Here is a 24,990-nt window from a genome sequence, read left to right on the forward strand (position 1 = left end):
ATTACTAGAAATATCCAGGCTACAAAAATGGTACAAAAAAAAAGAAAAATGGTACAAAAGCCGTCGCTGGGATGGGTCCGTGGCCGTGTACCTTTTGATAGTTTGTTTTTTTCGTTTCAACCACAAAACAAAATAACGAAAAAGGAGAAAGGTCCGTACAGAGTTGTATAGTCCAGGGGTCAGAAAGTAGAAGTCCTGCCATATGTTTATTCCACCCATGAACTCAGTCAGGTGATTTCTATCTCCTGGCTGAAAAACTGCTAATTAGCAAATCCAGGTGTTTGGAACAAAATTCTGAGCAGGACTTTTACTTTCTGAACCTGGGCTGTGTTCAGCCCCGACAAAATGTTGCACAAAGTTTTTTAAACAGAAACGGTGATGCGTTGAACACACTGTTCTGATGACGCAAGAGTTGCAACTATGGCAGCTGAGAAGGCCATTCTTTGTGTTCTTTGTGAAGAATTTTCGGAGCCTGATGAAGTCGGTATAAATATGTGTTTAATACTACAAAATATGGCCGATGTTACAGTTACTGCACTACAGAACAAAAGAGAACATCCCAATCGAGTGAAGGGATTGCTGAAACTGAAATGGAAGCACACATCTTACCTAATTTAGACTAAAACACATCTATTTAGTCTCACATACTGACTTTATTTGTAGTTCATACTGTTTTAATACCCTGTATTTTCTTTCTCATTTTTAGGAAAAGCACTTAATTGTTTATTTCTATACCAAATGTCATACACTTGCAATGAAGCTAAAAACTACATCATTATGTTGATATCCTATATTTTTACAATAAAACTTACTACAAACATGTCTTCTAATATCCTCAGTTGTTGCGTATACATCGAACACATTTGTAAATTACTTTCCTTGAACCCATTGGAGTTCACTTTAATACCGTGTGCTTTATATACATGTTGCTGCTGATTGGACTGCAGTTCTGACACACCCACCAAACAAGAGAAAACGTATCTCAAACCCCGTTGCACATCGGTGCACGCCGTTTCAAGGAAACATGACGTTCAACCCGGAAACCGTAGCAAAACGTTGCGCACCGTTTTGAACTTGAACGTGCCCCTGGACTTTACACCTCTGAAGAGAACAGAAAAAGAGACGAGCAGAAAAACAAGAACTACAACTGACTTCAGCCACAGTCTAAGATGAAATCAACTGAAGAGAAAAGAAGACATTAAATCTGTGAAGATCTCAGCAGAGGAGGATTAAACAACTCCACAAACAGCATTACCAGCTTCACTTATTACTAACCAGACTGACTTTATTTCTGTTAGAACTCCTTATTGAGATGTTTAATTTGAAGTTACCATAACAGTGATTAGCGTTTCCATTAGTTGGGCTCTTAACTCTTATTATGTATTTAGTCTTTTTTGTCTGCTGTGACAGTGTGTTTGTCAAACACATTTGCAGCAGTGAAGAAAGCTAAATTGAATCAAGCCAGGTGATGATGGTTACCTGTTGATGGCTTTGTAATCAGAATGCTTTTGCCTGAAACACTGATATAATTTGTATAATAAAATTGTTTTGTTCAATTAATATAATAAGCCCTTTTACTGCAGCATGAGATCAAGCAGTATTATACCTATCAGTTAAAATATTTTAACAAACATGAGAACTAAAACTTTATCGATAGTGTGACACACACACTTATCCACAATCTGCGTATGTGTCTCAACAATGGTGACAATCAAAAATATTCAGATAAACTGATCATTATCACTGTTATGGTGACTTCAAATGAAACACATTAGAGTTAAACCTCTGTTAATTCTCAATAAAACTTTTGTAGACATCTGACAGACATAAATTCAGTCTGGTTGGTAATAAGTGAAGCTGGTAATGCTGTTTGTGGAGTTGTTTAATCCTCCTCTGCTGAGATCTTCACAGATTTAATGTCTTCTTGGTCCGTGTACTTTTTGTTCATTTGATTTCCTGTTTGGAATGGAGTAACGAGAAATGAAACCAGCTTGTTTATTCGTTTTTTTAGTTTAGTTTAAAAAACAAAAAATGAGTTTTTGGCTCGATTTTTCATTTTTCGTTTGTGGTTTACAAATCGGTTTATGAGTTTGATATATAGAGCATCACAGTCCCGCCCACAGCCGGTGCCGGAAGTAAAAATTCAATACAATTTCTCCATTGACAGTTGGGGTATAGCCTAAGCCATAAAAACGTAACCATACATGGTAGACTTAAAACCAGCTACGGCTGTACTAAGCAATTGTATATGCTCATATAACCGCCAAAAGTTCATGGGGCACTAACCTTGTTTTGAGATAAATGCCTTTTATTCGCGATGTTTTGGAGAAGCACTTCATTACCCACAATCCTACAGTGATGCATCTGATTGGTGGAGCTCGTGTAACTGTCTGGTTAAACCTCGTGAAAGTCCGTGAAGACTGAAGATCATTAAAAAAAAAATTATCGTGTTGCGTTTTTTGCACGGTAGATTTATCAGTGCAATCATGATCTCCTTGGCTGCCATGATGTCTTTTTTCAAGGAGGAAAACAAAAGTGTTAAAAGGGGTAAAAACCACTTCAAATCGGGTCTGTGGGGAATGTAGTTGAGTGTAGCATGTCCGAGGGTCAGCTTGTGGGTTTTGTAAGGGCCAGCATGAGGGACAAGACTTACAAAGTTGTTGTGAGTTTTGCAGGGAGATGGCAATAATAAGGGAGATGGCAAAGTTAGTTAGCATCGTTCACTTTAGCTAGGCTACTACTTCATATGGTATGAGTATCAAGCATTTTATGATGCCACTGTCAAAACAATATTTAGCTTAGGCATACCTCTTCATGCATTTACTGAACATTTGTGTAATAATTCATGGCAAGTTAATAAACTGAATATTGTAATATCTTGGGGGTTAGATCAAGACAGAACGGACCGCTGTCTGTTTCCTTCCCAGACACGGTATGTCACAGGACCTAAGCGCTTTATGACAGTAGCGGCAGTCCATTTCTCCTCTCCTCCCCTGAAATTTTACACTCGGACTTGGTCGTTTTCCTGAAACTCTCTCAATTTCAGTCTCTCTTTGTCATGATACAGCTTTTGTTTTGCCTGCTGGTGCTCTATAGTGCACGACATGTCTGGTCTCAAAAGACTGAAACGGGTGCGAAGCTCTCTCTTTAAAAACAGCTCAGCTGTAGAGCGACCTGTGACTGAGTGTGGCGTAGCCCTGTACATGATTAGAAAGTTTGACAGCCGGTGCTGCAGCGTGATGGTGGGCTGTCCACTTGCATCTAGAACCTGCTTCACAAGAGCACGCTTCAGTATTTGCACCAACCTCTCAGCCGCTCCATTCAATGCTGGATGATATGGTGGGACCAGAGTTTGTTTTACTCCATTTTTGTCAAGGAACTGCTTGAATTCTGCGGAGACGAACTGGGGTTCATTATCCGACACGACCTCTTCCGGAAGACCATATGCAGCAAATAGGTTGCGCAACACCTCTATGGTTTGACTTGACGTTGTGGAGGTCATGTGGAAAAGCCATTTAGAATGACTATCCACTATCACTAGGTAGTACTGTCTATCATTCTCCGCGAAGTCCAGATGGATCCGCTGCCACACTCGGACAGGCCACCGCCAGGGATGAAGCAGTGCCACCGCAGGTACCTTCTGCACGGCTTGACACACAGCACAGTTTTGGACCATGTTCTCAATCTCGCCATCCAAACCTGGCCACCATACATAACTGCGAGCTAGGGCCTTCATCTTACAGATGCCTGGGTGTTCATGGTGCAGGTCTTTGAGAATCTGCAGCCGGTGCATTTGAGGAACAATGACTCTGAGACCCCACAAAATACAACCTTTATCTGCTGACAGCTTATGCCTCCTGACAAAGTACGGTTTCAGGCTTTCATCATTCAGGTAATTAGGCCATCCATTCATAGTATAGCTCCAAACCTTACTTAACAACGGATCTCTGCTGGTGCCTACTTTTATGTCCTGAGCTGTTACTGGCAACTCTTCCACATGTGAGAAGTAGAAAATGTTGGATTCCCACGCTGTGTTGTCCAACTCAGTCACGGGAAGTCTGGACATAGCATCAGCATTAAGGTGGTCTGATGACTTCTTGTATTCTAGCTCATAACTGTAAGCCATAAGAATCAATGCCCAGCGCTGCATGCGCAAAGCTGCCAATGTAGGCACCGCTGATTTTGGCCCCAAAATAGCCAGCAAGGGTTTGTGATCAGTGATGAGAGTAAATTTGCGTCCATATAGATACTTGTGAAATTTCTTCACTCCGTAAATGATCGCCAGCGCCTCTTTTTCTATCTGCGCATAGCGAATGCAACTGGTCTCTTGTCACCATTGTCCATCACATGAGAAATGACTGCCCCCACACTGTACGGGGATGCATCACATGCCAATCTCAACGGCTTCTCTGTGTCATAATGTACCAGAACCATGCTGCTCAGTAACATCTCTTTACCTTTCTTGAAGGCTTCCTCACATGCAGGTGTCCAGCTCCATTTTTCCTCTTTCTTTAACAGAGTGTGCAATGGCTGTAGCACACTAGACAAGTTCCTCAGAAAGCGGCCATAATAGTTCAACAGACCCAAATAAGCGCGCAACTCAGAGACATTTGTGGGCTTTGGGGCATTTACAATAGCCTCCACTTTGTGCTGAGTGGGGTGCAGGCCTTCCTGGTCTATCCGATGCCCCAAATACTTTACACTTGTCCAACTCTGCACTTGGCCAACTTTGCTCTCAAGCCATAGCGTGCGAGAGAGCTCAACACTGCATTCAGAGCCGGTTCTAGACATTAGGAGGCCCTAGGCAAAATTCATGTTGGAGGCCCCCCACCCCCAATAAAAAAACACTTGAAACAAATATGATTCCTAACCTTTTTATTTATACAACATTTAATTTTAAAAGCAGTATATTTTTACTTACACAGTACATAAGTTTGGACACATTACTATTTTTAATGTTTTTGAAAGAAGTCTCTTATGCTCATCAAGCCTGGATTTATTTGATCAAAAATACAGAAAAATAATATAGTGAAATATTATTAAAATTTAAAATAATGATTTTCTATTTTACTATACTTTATATTTCTGTGATGCAAAGCTGAATTTAGTGCCACGTGATCATTCTGATTTATTATCAAATGTTAGAAATGGTGCTTAATATTTATTTTATAACCTGTGATACTTTTTTTCAGGATTTTTGATTATTAAAGAGTTGTTTTAAAAAAGTCTTCACTATCACTTTTTATATATTTAACACATATATTTTTTTTTCTGTATTTTTGATCAAATAAATGCAGGCTTGTAGAGCATAATAATAAACTTCTTTCAAAAACATTAAAAATAGTAATGGGTCCAGACTTTTACCGGTACCGTACATATTAATCAAACTTTATCTACGGTAATCTCTTTTTTGTTTAATGAAGATGTTATTGTTGTTGTTGTTATTTTGCTGTTTTATTCAATTTATTCACAGTTCCAGAATCCCACTTCAGTAGATGAGCATAAGTGCTTTTATATTGCATTGCTACCTTAAATATGCTATACACAAATCAAGTGGAAGAGAAAGACACGATCGCTACTGAGCAGAAAAAAATATATAAAGTGAAATTATTGGCGTAATGTCAGGAATCTAATCATCAGCAGAATTTAGAAGATAGACCCATATATATGAGATCCTTTAGACTATTTGAAACATTTAAAAATGTTGTAGTGTGTTGGCTTTTTAACTTAGAATACAGACGTCTTGTCTTTTAATTTTGTAGCTTTTTTACTAGTCAGCTCCCGACGCGATGTTATTCATTGTACGCGCAAATTCAAAGCGTCGCGTCTGGGCACGTTAATGACGCTCGCGCTCTTTTAAACTCGTAATAAAGCGGTGAATGATTTTTCCAGAAATGACGCTGATCTACAGTACAAGTTTATATTTAGAATACATTGCAATCACTCCAAAATAGATGACGACAACTCTCACACCTGCATTATGAGCTGTGCTTCTTTGTGTGCTTATTAGGCTTTAGCCTCGCAGCATCTGATGGATGCGTTCGTTACACATACTTTCAGAAGCCGGCACACATTAATTGGTTTAACTGCAGTAATGTAACAGTCTATGGTTAAGATAAACATCGTCACTATTTATAGTGAATTAATAAATATTGAAATAAATTGTAGATAGGACATTTGTACTTTTTTTTTTTTTTTTTTTGTCCCTCTGTCTGGGCCCCATCCCGCCAATCGGGCCCTAGGCACGTGCCTAGTTTGCCTTTGCGTTAATCCGGCTCTGACTGCATTCAGCCTTTTTAAGTGCAGGGCTTTTGTGTCGGCTGTTGATCAAGATGTCATCCAGGAAACAAGTCACCCCTTCTTGCCCTTGTAAAATCTGGTCCATCACTGATTGGAAAATTGACGGTGCACTGGCAACCCCATAGCTGAGACGATGGTAGCGGTACAGTCCTCTGTGAGTATTAATGGTTAAATACTCTTCAGAGTCTTTGTCCAATCTCAACTGCTGGTAAGCATGAGAGAGATCTAACTTTGAAAACCACTTCCCTCCTGCTAGGGTAGGGCTGGGCGATTTAAATCGCGATATTGTTATGCGCATCTCGTCAGTAAAGCCGGTTCCTTGATTAGTAGTAAATCACCATCACCTGCTTTCAGATGAAGCGGCATTTAGGGCTGAGGAGATAATTAAGTGATTAATTTAGTGATGATTGAGCATTATTGAAGACACCTGATGTTAACAAGCAGAATCACTGAAGAAGAAAATCACAAATTGTAAGTTACCATTAAGGTGATAGGTGTTTGCTTTAGTTGGGCTCTTGACCATTATATGTTTACTTTAATATTTACTGTTGTTTGTCTGCTGTTATTGATTTATAACAGTTAAATGAACAAAGTAAAATGTTATCTTATAGTGTTGGTTATGTTTTGACATAATCATGCTGTGATCTGAAAAAGGAAACTTATTGAGATAGTTTGGTTTAGCTTGTTAGCAGCAGCTTTGTGATTCTACAACACGTGATTTTCAGTATATTTCTTATAACCCACTATATTAAATAAACTTTGTCCTGATCAAAATACTTTCAAATTATTTTTTTAGAAACACATACATCAATAATCAGCCTGTGAATCTCAACAATGGTGACAATAATAAAGCATGTTGCAGTGGCTGCCACCAATCACAACTCAATAATGGCTCCCATCATGCATTGCGGTATGAATAAATTATGATCTGAATTGTCTATGTAATTTACTTTTCCTAATTGAATATTCTGCTCCTCACCATTGTTGAGATGCATAGACTGAATCTTGACATCTGTGTGTGCCTGAAATAATGTTTTGTTTTTTTTTAAACAACTTTTAAGAAATCCTTTATATTATATGAAAAATTCTGGGCATTTATGCAGATTCACTAACCAACAACATAAATCGAAGTCAGAAAGAAGGATTTTAATGAGTTCAGTGATCAAGTTCAAATGATGATTGTCATAACATAACCAACACCATCAGATCACTTTTTCTCTTTGTTCAACTGGTGATTATAATTCAGAAACAACAGACAAACAAAATCTAAAGTTAATAACATATGGGTCAAGAGTCCAACTAAAGAAACCATTGATCGTCATAACGGTAACTTACAATTTGTGATTTTCACCTTCAGTGATTCTGCTTGTTAACATCAGGTGTCTTCAATAATGTTCAATCACTAAATTAATCACTTAATTATCTCATTAACTTAAACACTCTTGAGTGTGGACTCATACACTCCCATGAGTGTTAATTTAACACAGGAGTTTTTGCTGTATACAAAGAGCCGTAGTTAACTGACAAGCTGAGCCATATCGCATTAAATATCGCTGGCGATACGTCCGCGATATTAATGCGATATGGCTCAGCTTGTCAGTTAACTACGGCTCTTTGTAGTAAATGCCGCTCCATCTGAAAGCAGGTGATGGCGATTTACTACTAATCAAGGAACCGGCTTTACTGACGAGATGCGCATAACAATATCGCGATTTAAATCGCCCAGCCCTATGCTAGGGTCGCAAATAAATCCTCAGTGTTGGGCAGAGGGTAAGTCTCTACTTCCAGCTGGTTGTTTATTGTGACCTTGTAATCCCGTAAACACGGGTCGCCGGGTCGCCGTGTTTAGTTCCTTTTTCAACTGTGAAAATGTTCCTCCAGTCTAGCTTCAGCTTCTCCAGCCAATTTCGGCCAAGCAGAGCAGGCCTGTTCCCTTTCACTATGATGAGAGGTAGTGTCACACGCTCGGGCAAACGTCAGCTCTCTTTCCGCCAGTAATTTCCTTTGAATCGACTCAGCTGACAGCCCACTCACCAGACGATCTCTCAATGCGTCATCTAAGTGAGTTCCATATTCACAATCCTTCGACAATTGTCTTATTGCCACTATGTAATCCGTCACTGACTCTCCTTCTTTTTGATCACGTTTTTGAAAACGAAATCTCTCCGCTATGACCAAAGGCTTCGGCTGATAATGTGATTTCAATGCATCAGTCAACCTTTTATACGTCATTTTCTGCGGGTTTCTTTGGTATGACCAAGTTCTTCAGCAGTCCATAAGTTTCTGGTCTAAAAATACCTGTTTTTCTGCTTTTATTTAGTTTGCCAATAGCCATAGTACAAATCTCTCCAGGTAGGATGCGAAATCCTCCCGCGACTCCTTGAACTCTTCCACTCGTCCTATTAGCACCATCCTCGTCGCCAATGTAATATCTTGGGGGTTAGATCAAGACACGGCAGACGGGATTGAATAACTCAATAACGTTTTTACTGAACCAGCCAAAACAACAGCAGATACACACACTGCTCTGCAGCTCACTTCCGAGCTTCCTGATTCCCCCGAACCACGTGATCTCCAGAACCAATCACATAACAGCATTTCACAACATGAGAAACCCAGTCTATTACAAATATGATGCACTCTGATGCTTGTTAACATCAGGTGTCTTCAATAATGTTCAATCATCACTAAATTAATCACTTAATTATCTCATTAACTTCAACACTCTTGAGTGTTCATATACACTCCCAGGAGTGTTAATTTAACACTGGAGTTTTTGCTGTGTACAAAGAGCCGTAGTTAACTGACAAGCTGAGCCATATCGCATTAATTATCGCTGGTGATACGTCTGCGATATTAATGCGATATGGCTCAGCTTGTCAGTTAACTACGGCTCTTTGTAGTAAATGCCGCTCCATCTGAAAGCAGGTGATGGTGATTTACCTACTAATCAACTTTGACATCGTAGGATGTCCTGTTACTTTATCCTCTACAGTAAAAGACCTGGGTGTTATACTCGATTGTAACCTGTCTTTTGAAAATCATATTTCGTATGTTACAAAAACAGCCTTTTTCCACCTTAGAAACATTGCTAAGCTACGTAATATGCTATCAGTTTCTGATGCAGAAAAGTTAGTTCATGCATTCATGACCTCGAGACTAGATTACTGTAATGCTTTATTAGCCGGTTGTCCTGCATCCTCAATAAACAAGCTACAGTTAGTACAAAATGCCGCTGCTAGAGTTCTTACTAGATCAAGAAAATATGATCATATAACACCGATTTTATCATCACTACATTGGCTACCTATAAAGTTCCGACATAAGTATTCGTTCATTCAACTTTCGACCTATTACCCTGGTTGAACTTGCAAAACCTACATAGCAAAATCCCCAGTGTTAAATTAACACTCTCAGTGTTTATATGAGTCCACACTCAGAGTGTTATAAGTAACACTGAAGCAGTTTTAAAGTTAATGAGATAATTAAGTGATTAAGTGATGATTAAGCATTACTGAAGACACCTGATGTTAGCAAGCAGAATCACTGAAGGAGAAAATCGTAATTGGTATGTTACCATGATGGTGATTGGTGTTTAGCTGCTCAAAAAATCGCGCTCTTTGCATTTGTCTTTAAATGTGTTTTTGCTTATAAGGAAACAGCGGATGCTTTCACTGTGATACACAATTGAGATATAACCATAACACTTTTTTTTCAAAATATGAACAGTCCATTTTGTAACCATAAGGCCTTGACATATAAGACACACACAAGTGCAATTTTTTTTTAATCATATATATATATTGGATTTGACAGTGATGTACACGTGTATATAGGATAAAGTTTTCAGTTTAGACTTCAACCATGTAATGATTTTTAACTCTCAGAACATTAATTTGATGTGCACTGAATCAAGCAGATCTCATTGATGCTTTTATTTTACTAACATGAATTATTAGTGATGCAGGGAGGAGAAGTCAAGTCAAATGTTAAGTCAAATGTTATTTCTTAACAGCAGACAATCAAACAATAAATGAAGAGCTACAATTAATTCGCCCATATTCAGGATCAAAATTTAATAAAGAAAAATAAACTTAACAATTAAAATCACTTCTAATCTTTCTAATTAAACTATAATTAAGACACTCTGAGTGTAATATTCTTGCCTAAAGATAAGTAAAGTTGTTTGAGAGATCTCTCTTTGAAAAGACAGGTTGCAAGAGAGCAAGGTCTGAGTCCAAGGTAAGACTGACCAACACAGGACATTATTCCTCCTCTTATGCAGTTGCTGATCAGCACATTAGTTCCTCTCTCCGATCTCATTCGAGCAGACTTGAGAGACACAGTCAGATCTTTCTTTTGCGGTTTCACATCGTGGAGAGGGTCGTACACACATTGTCTTGTACCCCAAATGTGTCAGAAAGTTGTTAATCTTAATACAATACACAAGACAACTGCTGCACAAATCCCTTCTGCAAGATCTTCAGCTGATATAACATTAGTTTATTACTTTATTCTGAGACATTTGAGCATTTGTTGTCTGTCTAACGGGAACTTAAAGACTTTTGCCCTCATCTAACAGCAAGTACATTTGAGGCATAAATGTGACCAGAATAAGTGTTTTAGTTGGGATGTAGACACCTATGTAGGCTATCTACATTTACTCCAGTCCTACAGAGGGAGTCGGTTGCAGGCTAACTTCCTTTGTTTAGTTTTCCACTATGAATTATATAAAAGCAGTGTGCAGGGTGGATGAATGGTTTGTGGTTGGCCCGGTCAGCGTGCGTTAAGTGCGAGCTGAAAAGTTATCTATAGCAGAAGTTTATCTCCGCGTCAGGTGCAGCTTGTTAAAAGTTGGATGAGTAACTGGTCAGCACATCGCTTTTGTTCTCAATCAAAAGCAGGGACGCAGCGAGCTGGAGCAACGAGAGCATTTCATGCATACGGGCGAATTGCTGTCGTAGCTGTAAACAGAAACGCTTTTAGGGATTAAGCCGGATGCCGAAGAGTCGAGTGGAGCACCAGTAATTAATACAACTAAGAGCCGGGATCCTAAGTGAAAGAAACTGGGTGTTTCAGGGTGCAATTGCCGCTTTCCCCTATTATAAATGTGAGAATTGTATTGTACCTCCAAGGTGCGTTGTACATTTTGTTTGTTTTGTTTGTTGTTTTCTTTGCTTTCCTGAAGGTTTTTGATGAATGGTCTGGCAAACAGTATCATAACATTGCGCAACACTTACCCAAAGCTAGCCTCTAGCGCAGATTTGGGGTGGTTTCTCATGTATTATTCAGTTTGAGCTTGCCGTGTACCGGGTTTCCATATTGGGGGTGCTGTGTTAACTAAGATTGCGGTATTTGATACACTGTGTGATAGTGAGGTTTTGCTGTTGGCCATTTGTGTGCCTATGGACAGTATTATTTGCCAACCTTCAATATTTTAATGATACCATTTGTGATAATAAAGTAAGATATTATTATTTTTTGTATACCAGCCTCTGTCTTCCTTTGAATCCTTTAAGATACCTGTTGAAGGGAACTAGGTAACACTGATAAAGAAAAGTTCCATAATGTTACATAAAGATGAATAAAAGTAAAGTATTAAACATACAGTTTAAATGATAATAATGGCAAACACATCAAAATAATAGTAATGAGAAACACATAAACATGATAATAATGATTTCTTAAAATATGATTACATTTGATTAAATGTTATTTAATCTAAATGATTAAATGATTAAACATAAGCAAACGATAAAATCATAAGTAAATGATAAAACATAAGTAAGATAGATAATTTTTCCTTTTCCTATTTCATCAATTAGTAAACCAGAAAGCTTGAAAAATAAGGTGTTTAGTTGATAAACTGATTAGTCTTCCAGGACAGCAAATTATTGCTCATCTCAGCTCTTCCCAATCTTGAAAATAACTTTTAAAAGCTCTTTAAGGAAGAAAAGGTTTATTCAACACTTCCCGACTCTTCCTAACCCTCGATATCCCTGTGCACAAGGAATCATGGATCTTCTTCCAGTCCTCCAGCTCAGATTTCAACAGAGCTGCTCTGGAGCGGATGAGCTGAGATTTCTCACTCTTGCTCCCGTCGGCCAGGCTTATACTCTCTTTGCAAATAAATAAGACATCGAAGCCAATAAAGAGGGCATTTAGACCGATGAATCCAGCTCTAGCAGACTTTGAAAGAGCTAGTGGCGTCCCTTTTGCCAGCTGTCCAATGTCAGGAAGGTCTGCTGCCAATTTGGGAATGCTACGGGAACTTTGTGTCCCCTGGAGCCCGGCCTTGGTTGCAGTCTCAATCACCTTCTCAGTTTTGAGTATTTTAACAGCAGAAGCTCCATCTACCAGAGCATCAACACCTTTGGCCAATGATGCAACCCTACCTGCTTCACTAATTGCCTGTTTCGTAGCAGTGAAACTAAACCCAGCAGACTTTAATCCAGCTCTAGTAGACTTTGTTGCAATCCCCCCCTCAGTTTTAACAGCTGAAGCTCTATCTACCATAGATTCAATACCTTTGCCCAATGCTCCAGAACACAGTCCCAGTTTCCCAGCTGTAATGAAACTAAACCCAGCAGGCCCCTTTAGATGATCCCGTCTACTGGCATGCTCCAGACAGTTTATAATCTTCTCCACATCCTCCATATATTGATGGAAAATATTCTGGGTTTTTCTACTATGCCTTTGGTTGACTACTACTTCAGTGACGCCTGTGACCAAACTATTTGCCCCACTGGTAACCCCCAGACTGACACCTGCTATAGTGAGACCCAGTGACGCTCCTGCAGTGACGGGGGCCAGAGCAAGACCCACAATGGACAAAACACCCCCTACTATCCCAACCGAACTGCCAGCCACAGTGGAGATACTGGCTCCCTTCTTCATCTTGTCCAGCTTAACTGCACTCTCTTCCAGATCTGACAGGAACTTCTCCATTCTAGAGTGACGCTGACTGAATGAATCAATGAAGTGCAGAGTGTATTCCTGAAAAATTAAAGTAGGCTTTGTGTGCTGGTCCATCCTAGACAATAATAGAAAAAATTTCATTTACAGCCACCTTTCAAGATGCACCTGAATGTGAAGAAAACATCAGATCATAAAATATAGGTCTCACCTTATTTTGCATAACAGCTTCAAATGATGAAGCATTTTTTGCATGGAGTCCTCGCTGAAGTTCAAGCTGATCTTCAGTACAGGCTGAGCCTTCTTACGTCTGTAGAGAGTTTCAGCAGGATTAAGAAAGACTTGCCTATATTTTAATACAGGTCTATATTTTAGAGATTATCATAAAAGCAAATAAAATCCAGGTTGAATGTTTCCACTCAGTTTGGCTTTTAGGTTATTAAGAATAATGAAGATGTTAAAGCTGCAGTCCGTAGTTTTCCCTCTTTGTCGCCATCTCTGTTCGAAATCTGCAATCGCAGTTATTCGCGGAATTAACAACTTTACGCGGGTTGTGCCTCGGCATGGCACAGCGTGGATGAATCCAATGTTTTGAGGGGAATGTGCGGCTGTCAGTCACCGCGCTGGTGTGGATACTGTCATTCGCAATCACAGATTCTACTTTTTGGAAGTATGACCAACATAAGAATTTTCACTGGAAAATGTCATCTGAACCAGTAAGTAACATCCACTTTTGTTCTGACCAACTAAGGGAAAAAAGCATTGCTGTAAATCGTGCTGATTTAATCTAACGATCGCTTATCATATCACGTCAAACCGTGCAAATTATGCTTCGTCCTCAAATTGTTAATGCTAACAACATCAGCATTGCGTGACTACATTTAATGCCCTTCTGATATTTATCCTTGTTTTCGCATGGGTCATTTGCAGTCTCTCTTTTTTTCTCTGTCTGAAGTCTTTCGCGTTTGTTCGTGAATCTCCAGTTGTCACTGGTGATTGTCGTTTGAACCTTTCTGGATCTGCCATCAAATTGATAAGTTAAATCATATCAAGTGCTGTGAGAAAAGGCCACCAACATCCTCACACTCATAGCCTACTGGCCAAGACTCCTTCTTTATGTGTACAGATGCGGCGTAATGACACAAAGACATGCTCGAATTTCCCGCGGAAATCCACCAGTACCACTGGAATTAAATACATTATTACAAGCTTACCGTTTTGAATAGAGCTAAGGCACGCAGTTTTGAACACTGGCTGGTTATGTACTTGCTCAAAAATTTATTTTTGATCATTTTTAACCCAAAAAAGCTACGGACTGCAGCTTTAAATTAACCCAGATCTTACCCTAATATTTATAATACTTACCTATGAGTATCTTCAGACCCCAAATCACTCTCGGATCTGTGAGGGAAAAAAAAATAAATGTAGAATTTTTTTTTAATTATTGATCTAATTATGGAATTAAGCCTTTGATTTAGTTGATTTAGTAAACACCACTGAGATTATTTTGATAATCTGTGTATTAACGTGTATATAATCAAAATACTATGCTTTTAAAATGAACATTGTATGAATGTCAGTACTAACTTTTTCTCCATTCTCTCACAAATCAGTTTTGTGATTCTTATGTATTTTTCTAATTGAAAGGACAGGACGTCCAAATTACTAAGTGAAGGAAGGAAGAAGGTTTTTGCATCTCGTTTAAACTGGATGAGGAGAGGAGAGGACATTCTTGCAGCTGTGATGATTGATCGCACACTTTTAGGACTCTCATTCTCAGGCAAGAAGCTCTGTCCAGTGAAGACAAACGGTGAGGTGACTGCGAGATTCTCCACTGCATCCAGGAAGACGTCAAGTTCCTCCAGCCCCTGAAGTGTGTTCTCCAGGACAGCTCCCAGTTCCTTCTCCAGCTTCTTATTTATGGACCCAGGTTTTACAGTATTCTTCAGGCACTCCCCCAATGCCTTGGCTTTATTGTTTAAACGCTTTAGATACTTAAACTTATGACTGACTTGGTCCTTGATGTCTCTCATCATCTCCAGCTCTTTCTCTCTCTCACGGGTCCATATTTGTTGTTTGTCACAGAAGTCCCTCACTGTCTCAATGTAGTTGAGTGTGTCCACTACATACTCCGACAGGAGCTCCTGTAATTGTTCCCTGCGTTATAGAATCAAAATAGATAACAATGATATTTCCTATCTGAATAAATATGTGAATAATGCATTTCAAAACAATGTAATCATTAGCTTTAACTACTTAGTAGGTTATTCTGAGCAGGTTAAGCAGATTTCAGAGAAACGTTTCCTTCCTACCAATCAAAAGAGCTATTCGTCAAGATTATTTTAAGATCAACATAACAAAATCCCCAGTGTTAAATTAACACTCCTCTGTGTACATATGTGTCCACAATACAGGGTGTTAAAATTAGTGATGGGCTCTAATGCTCCGACGCAGTTTTTAAAGCACTATTGTATCACAAACTGTAACGATGCTTGTATCGAAATGACAATACCACAAGAATGATGACGTTTGAAGCATCGAACGTCATTCAGTATCGGAAAGTCGGACTCGGGACAGCTGGTTTGAAAAAATTGGTGCTTCGCGACCTCACCTGATGCATAAAAATGGAAATGATTATCGATGAGGCATTATTTATTTAAATGATTTAACACATTCTTCCCTATAACATAAATTATATAAAAAACAGAACACCCAGAATATCTTTTCAACTTATCGTCAATTACTATAATTATGATCACATAGGCTACTTGTATATTTTATATTATTGATCAATATGGGAATCCATTGACCAGGCTATGACACGAGTTGTGGTCTCATTGCCACAAATTAATTTAGATGAGATTAGATGGAACTGTATTGATCCCAGGTTGATTCCACTCTTATGTCACGAACTTCCGAAGCTTTGTTTGGACACATGCTTTTTCTTCTCTGCTGTGATTTGTTAGATATAGTGGAGAAACAAGTCTGACCACCAGATATCGCTAATGTGTATTGTGTTAAAAGCTTTGAGTAATGAACTGTTTTTGGCACAATTTGATGAAAGCGTAAAACGCTTCAGAAAGCCTTGGTTTCCCATCACTAAAATTAACACTGACGCATTGTTGAAGTTAATGAGATAATTAAGTGATGATTGACCATTAGTCGTGACACCTGATGTTAATAAGCATAATCATTGTAGGAAAGAGAAACAACAAGAACAGAAAAAAGAGAAACACAAGAACTACAACTAACTTCCTGTCATTACACATTATTGCACTTATTATTAACCAATTTGATGTGGGAAGATGTGGGAATGGAAGGCTACCACTTTCATTGTTATCCTCAATTTACATTTAAGACAGATATCCATTTACATGCTGAGAGGGAAGACAAATGTAATAAAGTATAAAATGTTGGAGCAGAGATTATTCTTTGTTCTTGACTTTGTTGAACCCAAGGTTCTTTTTGTACTTTGCCACTACTATACTGTAATAAATTCATTTTTTTAGGTCTTCGAAGTCCATTTCAGTTTTTCTAACATTAGTTAGTGTTTTGGTTCAATCCTTTGTCCTGTCTTGTATGCAATTTAATGTGGTTGTGTTCTCCTGAGTTGGGTTTATTATTAAAGTTTCCTTGGACTATTCCTGTTGTGCGCTTTATTCAACACAGCCATGACACCTTTAACCTGATGCTTAGTCATTTAGCTTTTTCTGTGAAAGGGCCTTTATATTTGCCAAAATTGGAACTTGTTTTGCTATTAAAAAAAACAAGCAAGCCCAAGTGAGAAATGTAATGCAAAATAACAGTAGAATATCCTGTCACAATGGTGATTTATGACCTGATTCATGACCATAATTTATGACAATGTGTCACTCAAACTGACCGGTCAGTCTCATCCCAGATTAACAGGTCAGTTGTTATCAAATTGTCAAGATATTCAGGAATACCATTACCCTTACATCAAACTGGTTATATTCAGTAAAATAACATGTCTGGGCATGTTCTTTTGAGAACAAGTGTGTGTGTGTGTGTGTGTGTGTGTGTGTGTGTGTGTGTGTGTGTGTGTGTGTGCACAGCAAAAACTCTCCTGGGAGTTTATATGGCTCCAGACTCAAGAGTGTTAAAGTGTTAAAATATAAATGTTAAATTAACACTCAAGAGTCAAGACAAGAGTGTTCAAGTTAATGGGCTCATAATATGATTCATTAAGTGATGATTGACCAATATTGAAGACACCTGATGTTAAAGGGATAGTTCACCCAAAAATGAAAATTCTATCATCGTTTACTCACCCTCAAGTTGTTCCAAACCTGTATGAGTTTCTTTGTTCTGCTGAACAGAAAAGGAGATATTTAGAAGATTATCAGTAATCAGGCAGTTTTTGGGTCCCATTGACTTCCATAGTATAATTTTTTCCTACTATGGTAGTCAATGGGGACCGAGATCTGTTTGATTACAAACATTCTTCCAAATATCTTAACAAGCAGAATCACTGAAGGAGAAGCAGAATCACTGAAGGAGAAGCAGAATCACTGAAGGAGAAAATCTTTAAGACACCTGGTGATCAGTGTTTGCTTTAGTAGCTCTTGACCCTTAAGCTGTTAACATTAGGTTTTGTTTGGCTGTTGTATCTGTCAGATGAACAAAGAGAATTGTGGTGTTGGTTATGTTTTGACATATTCATAATTTATCCTGATCACAAAGCTCATTTAGAGAGTTGTGTTTAAGTTGTTATTTACTGCAGCCCTGCAATTCTACAGCAAATGATTTTCAGCATTTTCAAAATAATACAAAATAATTTGATCAAAAGACTTTGAAAATTACTTTATTATTAACACACAAACATCAGTTATCAGCCTGTGAATCTTAACAATAGTGACAATAATGAAGCATGTTGCAGTGCATTCGGGGTGCCATCAATCAAAACTCATTCATGGCTCACATCATGCATTGCGGTATGAATGAATTATGATCTGAATTGTCTTAGTAATTACCTTTCCCTAATTAAATATTCTGTTTGTCACCATTGTTGAGATTCATACATTGATTCTTGATGTCTGTGTGTGCCTAAAAGAAAGAATTTGTTTTATCAGAACAACTTTTAAGAAATCCTTTAGATTATTTAGGAAATTCTGGATCTTATGCTATAAACAACAATATACATTTATGTCAGAGATTAGACTAAATGAGATCAGTGATTCAGGTCAAATTATGTTTATGTCAAACCATAACCAACACCACCTGATCAACTTTTCTCTTAGTTCATCTGGCAATTATAACTCAGATACAACAGCCAAACTAAATCTAATGTTAATTCGTCTTTGTCTCTAGGATACATACCAAAAACCTTAAAGTTGGCTATGATTAAACCGCTTGTTAAAAAAACACAACTTGATCCTACAGAATTAGTCAATTACAGGCCGATCTCAATCAATCAGGCGAATCAATCAAAACTAACTTTAGCTGGAAAATAACTTCATTAAAGGACCGCTATAAAGCCAAAACAATCTCTGTTACCATAAATTATATGTCTATCTCTGTAAAGCTGCCTTGAAACAATCTACATTGTTAAAAGCGCTATATAAATGAAGATGACGTGACGTGACGTTAACAGTTTAAGGGTCAGGAGCCCAACTAAAGCAAACACTGATAAGAGTGTCTTAAAAAATTGATTTTCTCCTTTGGTGATTCTGCTTGTTAACAACAGGTGTCTTCAATAATGGTCAATCATCACTCAATGAATCACTAAATTGTCTCATTAACTTTAACACTCTTAAGTGTTAATTTTAACAATCATATTCTAACACTTTAACTCTTGAGTCTGGAGCCATATAAACTCCCAGGAAAGTTCATTTAACATTTAACACTGGAGTTTTTGCTGTGTGTGTTTGTGTGTCATTACACACCCTGTTCTTTGTTCTTCTCAACAAGAAAAAGGTATTGTTTTTATAGAACATCTGTGTTTCACAACACCAATAGGAATGTTCTCAAAAGAACATGCCCAGACATGGTATTTTAATGAATATAACCAGTGTGGTGTAAGTGTAATGGTATTCCTCAAATACTCAAATATTTTGACTCAATTAATTTTGACTCAAATGTCATATAAAGAACAAGGGGTGAGATATTAGCTGCCATGAAACATATTTGACAACAACTGATCTGCCAATCTGGGATGAGATATAACCATTGTAAAACATATTTGACAGCCACTGACCAGTCAGTTTGAGTGACACATGGCCATAAATCATGGTCATAAATCAAGTCATAAGGTTATAAATCACCATTGTGACAGTGTGTAAAGGATATTCTACTTGTAATCAAGTAACTCCACTATTAGTTTCTTTTTTAGAGAGTTAAACAATATTGTAATGCATTACTTTTGAAACTTATATAATAGCCCTAAGTTATGTAAACAAAACTGACAAAACCAACTTCTTGTTCTGCATTCTAGGCTGTGTTTTGTAGTGTGATGACATCTCACATAGAAAACAGTGTTTGTTCCCTTAAACTTCATCAAATGGGTTATAACATTAATACTAACACTTACTATTTTACATATATATAGCACTTAACTTCTTAAAAAAATCCTTTCCTTTTCCTTTAATCCTCCTTTGTCTGACTTATGCTACTCTGACTGGACTTGGTATTTTGAGCACTTCTTTCATTGTTTTTGCCTCTTCACGATGACTTTCCTAATTTGTAAGTTGCTTGGTAAAAGTGTCTGCTAAAAGACTAAGGGCCCTATCTTGCACCCAGCGCAATTGACTTTGTACACCGACGCATGTATCATTCCAATTTTGCACCCGCGCAAAGCGCGCTTTTCCCTCCACAGAAGCACGTCGCTAAACTAGGGAATGAACTTGCGCTCCCTGGGCGGTTCAGCGCAAAAAAGGAGGCGTGTTCCGGCGCAAACGTTCCTTCATGCTATTTTGCAGATTTAGAAAACATTTGCGCCACTAACCAGGAAAAAATAGTTTAAAGTCAGTGGCGCGTTGCGCATGTTATTCATATGCTATTTTAAGGGTGCATGCTTGGCCATAATCAATGTAGCGTGTGCAAAACGCGCACTTTGATTCTCTCATCTACACAGAAGCAGCAGTTTTCATTTTTGCAAATCATACATTATTACGATAGATAGATCTCCTGGCGCGCGCCTGGCAAATCCGCCGTTATGATAGGAATCCGCTTTAGAACAAGCGCGCCTGCTCTTAAAGGGAATGTGAGATCACGCTCCGATTGGTTTATTTCACGTTACGCCCAAACCACACCTATGAATAATGAAGCTCTTCAGACCAACCCATTTTAGATTTGCGCCTGGCGCAAGAGTCATTTATCCCGCCGGGAAAATAGCAACAGCGCCAAGACCCGCCCACAAAGTTACTTGCGCTTTGCGCTTTGACACTTGCGTTTCAGATCGTTAAAATAGGGCCCTAAATGTAAATATATGTATGTAGGCTATATATATATATATATATATATATATATATATATATATATATATATGTATATACAGTATATACATGTGTGTGTGTATATGTATGCGTATGTATGTATGTATGTATGTATGTAATCTTAAAAAGCATCATCAACAAAAAAACTTGCTATGTGTACTGTGCTAGACTAACTGGGACTCATCACAGCACTTTTGCATATTGCTGCTCTATTGTTGGCTTGATTGCTTCTATTGCTCTCCTCATTTGTAAATCACTTCGGATAAAATTGTCTGCTAAATGATTAAATGTAATGACGTTCTTATTCACCTTAAAAATAGAAATAAAATTTGTGTTGACTGTCTTTTTTTCTTAGTTTAATTACATTCTGACATGCCTTTTTGTTTTGGATGCAACTTTGTGTGATTGTAGGCAAGGCAAGGCAAGTTTATTTATATAGCACATTTCATACACAATGGCAATTCAAAGTGCTTTACATAAAAGAAATTAATAATAAAAATAAATAAGAATAATTAAAACAGTTTAGAAAAATAAAATAAAATACAGTACAGTACAAACAGTCGGACAAACAGCGGCACAGTGCTCATTCAGTAAATGCATAGCTAAACAGAAGTGTTTTGAGTCTGGATTTGAATGTGACTACAGTAGGAGCACATCTGATCGCACATCACATCTGATAGCCTAAAATATTTTTGGAAAAAAAAAAATATTTGAACTAATCTAAAGATAACAAATAATAAAGTACCCACCTGGTGTCCATCGTAGTCTATTTCAGAGTAGTCTGTGGATTGTTATCTCTGGTGATGAAGCTTGCCAAACTAAGTGGAGAAGGCAAGAGGGAAATCTTTTGTTTTTTCTCCAGACGGAGGTTTAAGTTTCGTTTCATTCTCTCCATTTTCTTAGTTCCACCCCTCAGCTCAGAGGTTCAAGTTTAAAAAGAACTGTGTGTTATAGGTGTCTGTTTATATTCCTTATGGGTGTTTTTGCTTCACTCTTACCTATATAACCTTTTTGTATAAATAAATGTATCTGCTTAGTGCTTGGTGTTCATCTGGACTTGTAGTTCTTTGTACAGCACACCAATTATATGTATTACTTTTTAAATGTCAATTTTAAATGTTAGAGACCCCTAGACTATCTCGGGGTCATAACACATTTATACATTTGTTTGCCAAAAAAGCAAGGCACATTGTCTATTTTATTTAAATAAAACTTTTACTTTATTCTATTCTATTCTTTAATGACAAGCATTTTTTATTGGAAATGCAGCTGAGTGGTTTCCTCACATAATTTTCACTTAGAACATTTTTTAAATGTATGACTGAACCCTTTTTTCTTTTGACAAACCTACATTTCAAATTATTATTCAAATTATACTGAGGTGTATAGCAACCACATGTTGATACTTGTTGATTCAGGTTTCAGGTATAAACATGCAATGCTCAAGAAAGCTAATCTTAGTAAACTTTGTGGTGGGTGATCCAGACAAAGCTTCATACTATAAGAAAATATTATGGAAATCATTTTCAAAATGTGCGTATGATTCAACATGCAATTATACAATATTTACAACATGAATATGATGGTTTCTTGTTGCTTTAAAGTTTTTGTTTGTTTTTACTAACATTTTTAACTAGCACTTCAATATCCAGCACACAATTAAAGAGATGAGCTTAAGAGATGTTTCAACTATTACCATCTTCTTTGACCCCAAATATACAGGTAATGGAATGTTCTATCAAAGCGGTCGACACAATATACAGTTAGATATTTGTGTGTGTGTTTATAAATTCTGTTCTGTCAAACCTGGCTCCCATGCAAGGGCATAACTTTGGGTCTACCATTGGAGGGGTTAAACTCGCGGCGTATTTATTTATTGAATAATTTTCTTGTGTAAAAGGTAACATGTTAATTTGCCGTTCCTGTATTAGAAAAACATTGTGATACTTTTACTGATTTAGGCTACTTAACGTTAATGCAGCTGTTCACTTGACTATTTATGCCATAATGAATGAGTAGTTAAATTACGTGTTTAGGTACTAGCCAGCAGTGGCAGCTTCCACTTAATTGATTTTTTGTGTGTTCAATATCTTATGGGGGAAAAAAACAAGAATTTAAAGATTAATCAATTGCATCACTGTATTGGCACCTACATGCAGCAAATGTATTATGCACAATTCAACTCTCAATACATTACAGGGCACACTGGAGTGCAGCTTGCACCTTTATTCTGTACAGATTTCACATATTGGTGGGCATCACCATAACTCACCATCCACTAACAAAATCTAAACAAAAGCATGTAAATACAAAAGAAGGCCTATCTGTAAATCACATTTTAATGTATGTTACAACATATTAGGCTGTAACTTAACACACATACCATTCATATAAAAGTGCCAAACACCTGTTTATGTCTCAGTGTAAAAGAAATGAACTGTGCACACACTGACTTCTTAGTTAAGAGGTCCAATTTGTCCTGATGGATGTGACACACTGCAACATGGTTCAACCTCTGCTGTGTCATAGTTGTGCGTAACCAAGTCTTTAATAGTCTAAGAGCACTAAAGCTCCTCTCTGCCTCAGAGGACGAGACTGGTACCACAAGGAGTAATCTGATCAGAGTTTCAACTTCAGTAAATAAGCCTCGCACCTCTACTGGCAAATCTTTGAGAATGTTTGTAGCCTCTCCACAGGAACTGTACATGTAATTAGGCATAGGTAGCTGGATTTCCAGCAGCTGGGCATTAATTTCTGGGTAGTCATGAAACACCGGATCAATCTTTCCAGAAAGCAAGGTGTTCTCCAACTTTTGTAGGGTAAGAAGACCACCCTGCCAGAAACGTTCAGTGAACTGTGTGTGAATGGTGTCAAGTACCTTATAAAACTCAACTCTGTAGTATTCCAAAGGAGTTTTAGGACTGAAACCACTTGATTCTCCACTATAGCGCTTGGGTGGTTTTCAAACTCTTGGCATTGTTATGGGTTCTAAGTCTAAAGAATTCACAACTGTAGATGCCCTCTCAAAAAGGTGTTTCGAAGGCATCATCACTCCTCTTGCCATTGAGAGTAGACTGAACTTTACAAACAGCAGCCTGCATGCCAGAAACAGTCTGTGTCCTTCTCTGAAGAGACCTGTTGAGACACTTGAGCTCTGCAATAACTGCTTGTGCCATCACAAGACCAAGTACAGTACTGCCTCTCATAAACTGCTGAAATAGACCATTTGCAGTGGCTGCAGTGGGAGAGTTAGTCCCTGCCATTTCCTCTAAGGCAGTGAGGATAGTCATACTGTGTTAAAGCAGAATGGATGGCACCTTGTCTAATGCCTCGTTTCCACTGAGCAGTCCGGTACGGTATGGGACAGTACGGTACGGTTCGGGTCTGTTAACCATGATCTGGCTAGCGTTTCCACTGCCAACAGTACCCTTACTTGATAGGCGTGGTGTTTCGATCGACGTCATTTTCGCGCGAAGAAGAACATAGTAAACTACAATGGATGACATACAGCAGATCTTGTTCTTGCTCCTCGACATGTTTGTCACAAGACAATTAAGCGCCGACATTAGGCTTTTCTCAATATCAAGTACAAAAAGTTTGTAGGCCTACTTGCCATGCGACTCCTACATGGTAGCGCGTTCTTAAAAGCGTCACTCAGCTCGCTCTGCTACTCCGGTTATCTCTGTATGTACATTTTAAGCAACAATAAAATGAAATATGTTATAAAACACCACTCTGCCTCTTTTCGTTTTCATTTAAATAAATTAAACATTATAGGGACACAAATGTGGTTCATGCGCAACGCATATTGATTATTCACTGCACGTTATACGTTATTCTATTTATAACAAAACGAAATTTAAAACACAACCCTAACGTTACCGTAACGTTAGTTTAAAAAAATAAAATAAAATAAACATATTCCAGGCAATATATGCATTTGTACAAATGTTGCAATAAAAATCAGCGATAATCTTGTAATAAAAAATGACAAGAAACCATATTTCTTTTTGTAAAATTTCAGTTTTATCAATAATAGCCTATATAAAAGTTTAAGTAAAGTACAAGAAGCTTTACAATAAGAAATAAAGCAAACAATTCAGTCAAATATCCAAATGCAGCGCTCTAGTCTAACATTACAAGTAAAGTTAAATACAAATAACGTTAATATGAAACTAAACTTAGCCCTCAGCCAAAACGATTGACAGGGAACTCATTATATATTCACGAGAGCAAAGATCGCCCGTTAGGTCTACACAAAACGAATTATATCTTATGTTTAACCACTACCGTCGGAGTCAGCGACGAACGCCGAGGACTA

The 24,990-nt window shown here is 37.9% G+C and overlaps 1 protein-coding gene across 1 annotated transcript; it reads right to left on the reverse strand.

Annotated features, from left to right (window-relative positions):
• Positions 1-12,115: 12,115 nt before the first annotated feature.
• LOC308695650 (uncharacterized protein) lies at positions 12,116-21,429 on the reverse strand (the record flags this gene model as incomplete). Its single annotated transcript, XM_081373830.1, has 5 exons — positions 12,116-13,333; positions 13,427-13,525; positions 14,581-14,616; positions 14,803-15,372; positions 21,419-21,429. 5 exons carry the CDS (start codon positions 21,427-21,429, stop codon positions 12,244-12,246), a joined length of 1,806 nt encoding a protein of 601 aa, XP_081229956.1. The 3' UTR covers positions 12,116-12,243.
• Positions 21,430-24,990: the final 3,561 nt, after the last annotated feature.

The sequence above is a fragment of the Scardinius erythrophthalmus genome, assembly GCF_964197995.2.
Source record: "Scardinius erythrophthalmus genome assembly, chromosome: 1".
NCBI classification, from domain to species: Eukaryota; Metazoa; Chordata; class Actinopteri; order Cypriniformes; family Leuciscidae; genus Scardinius; species Scardinius erythrophthalmus.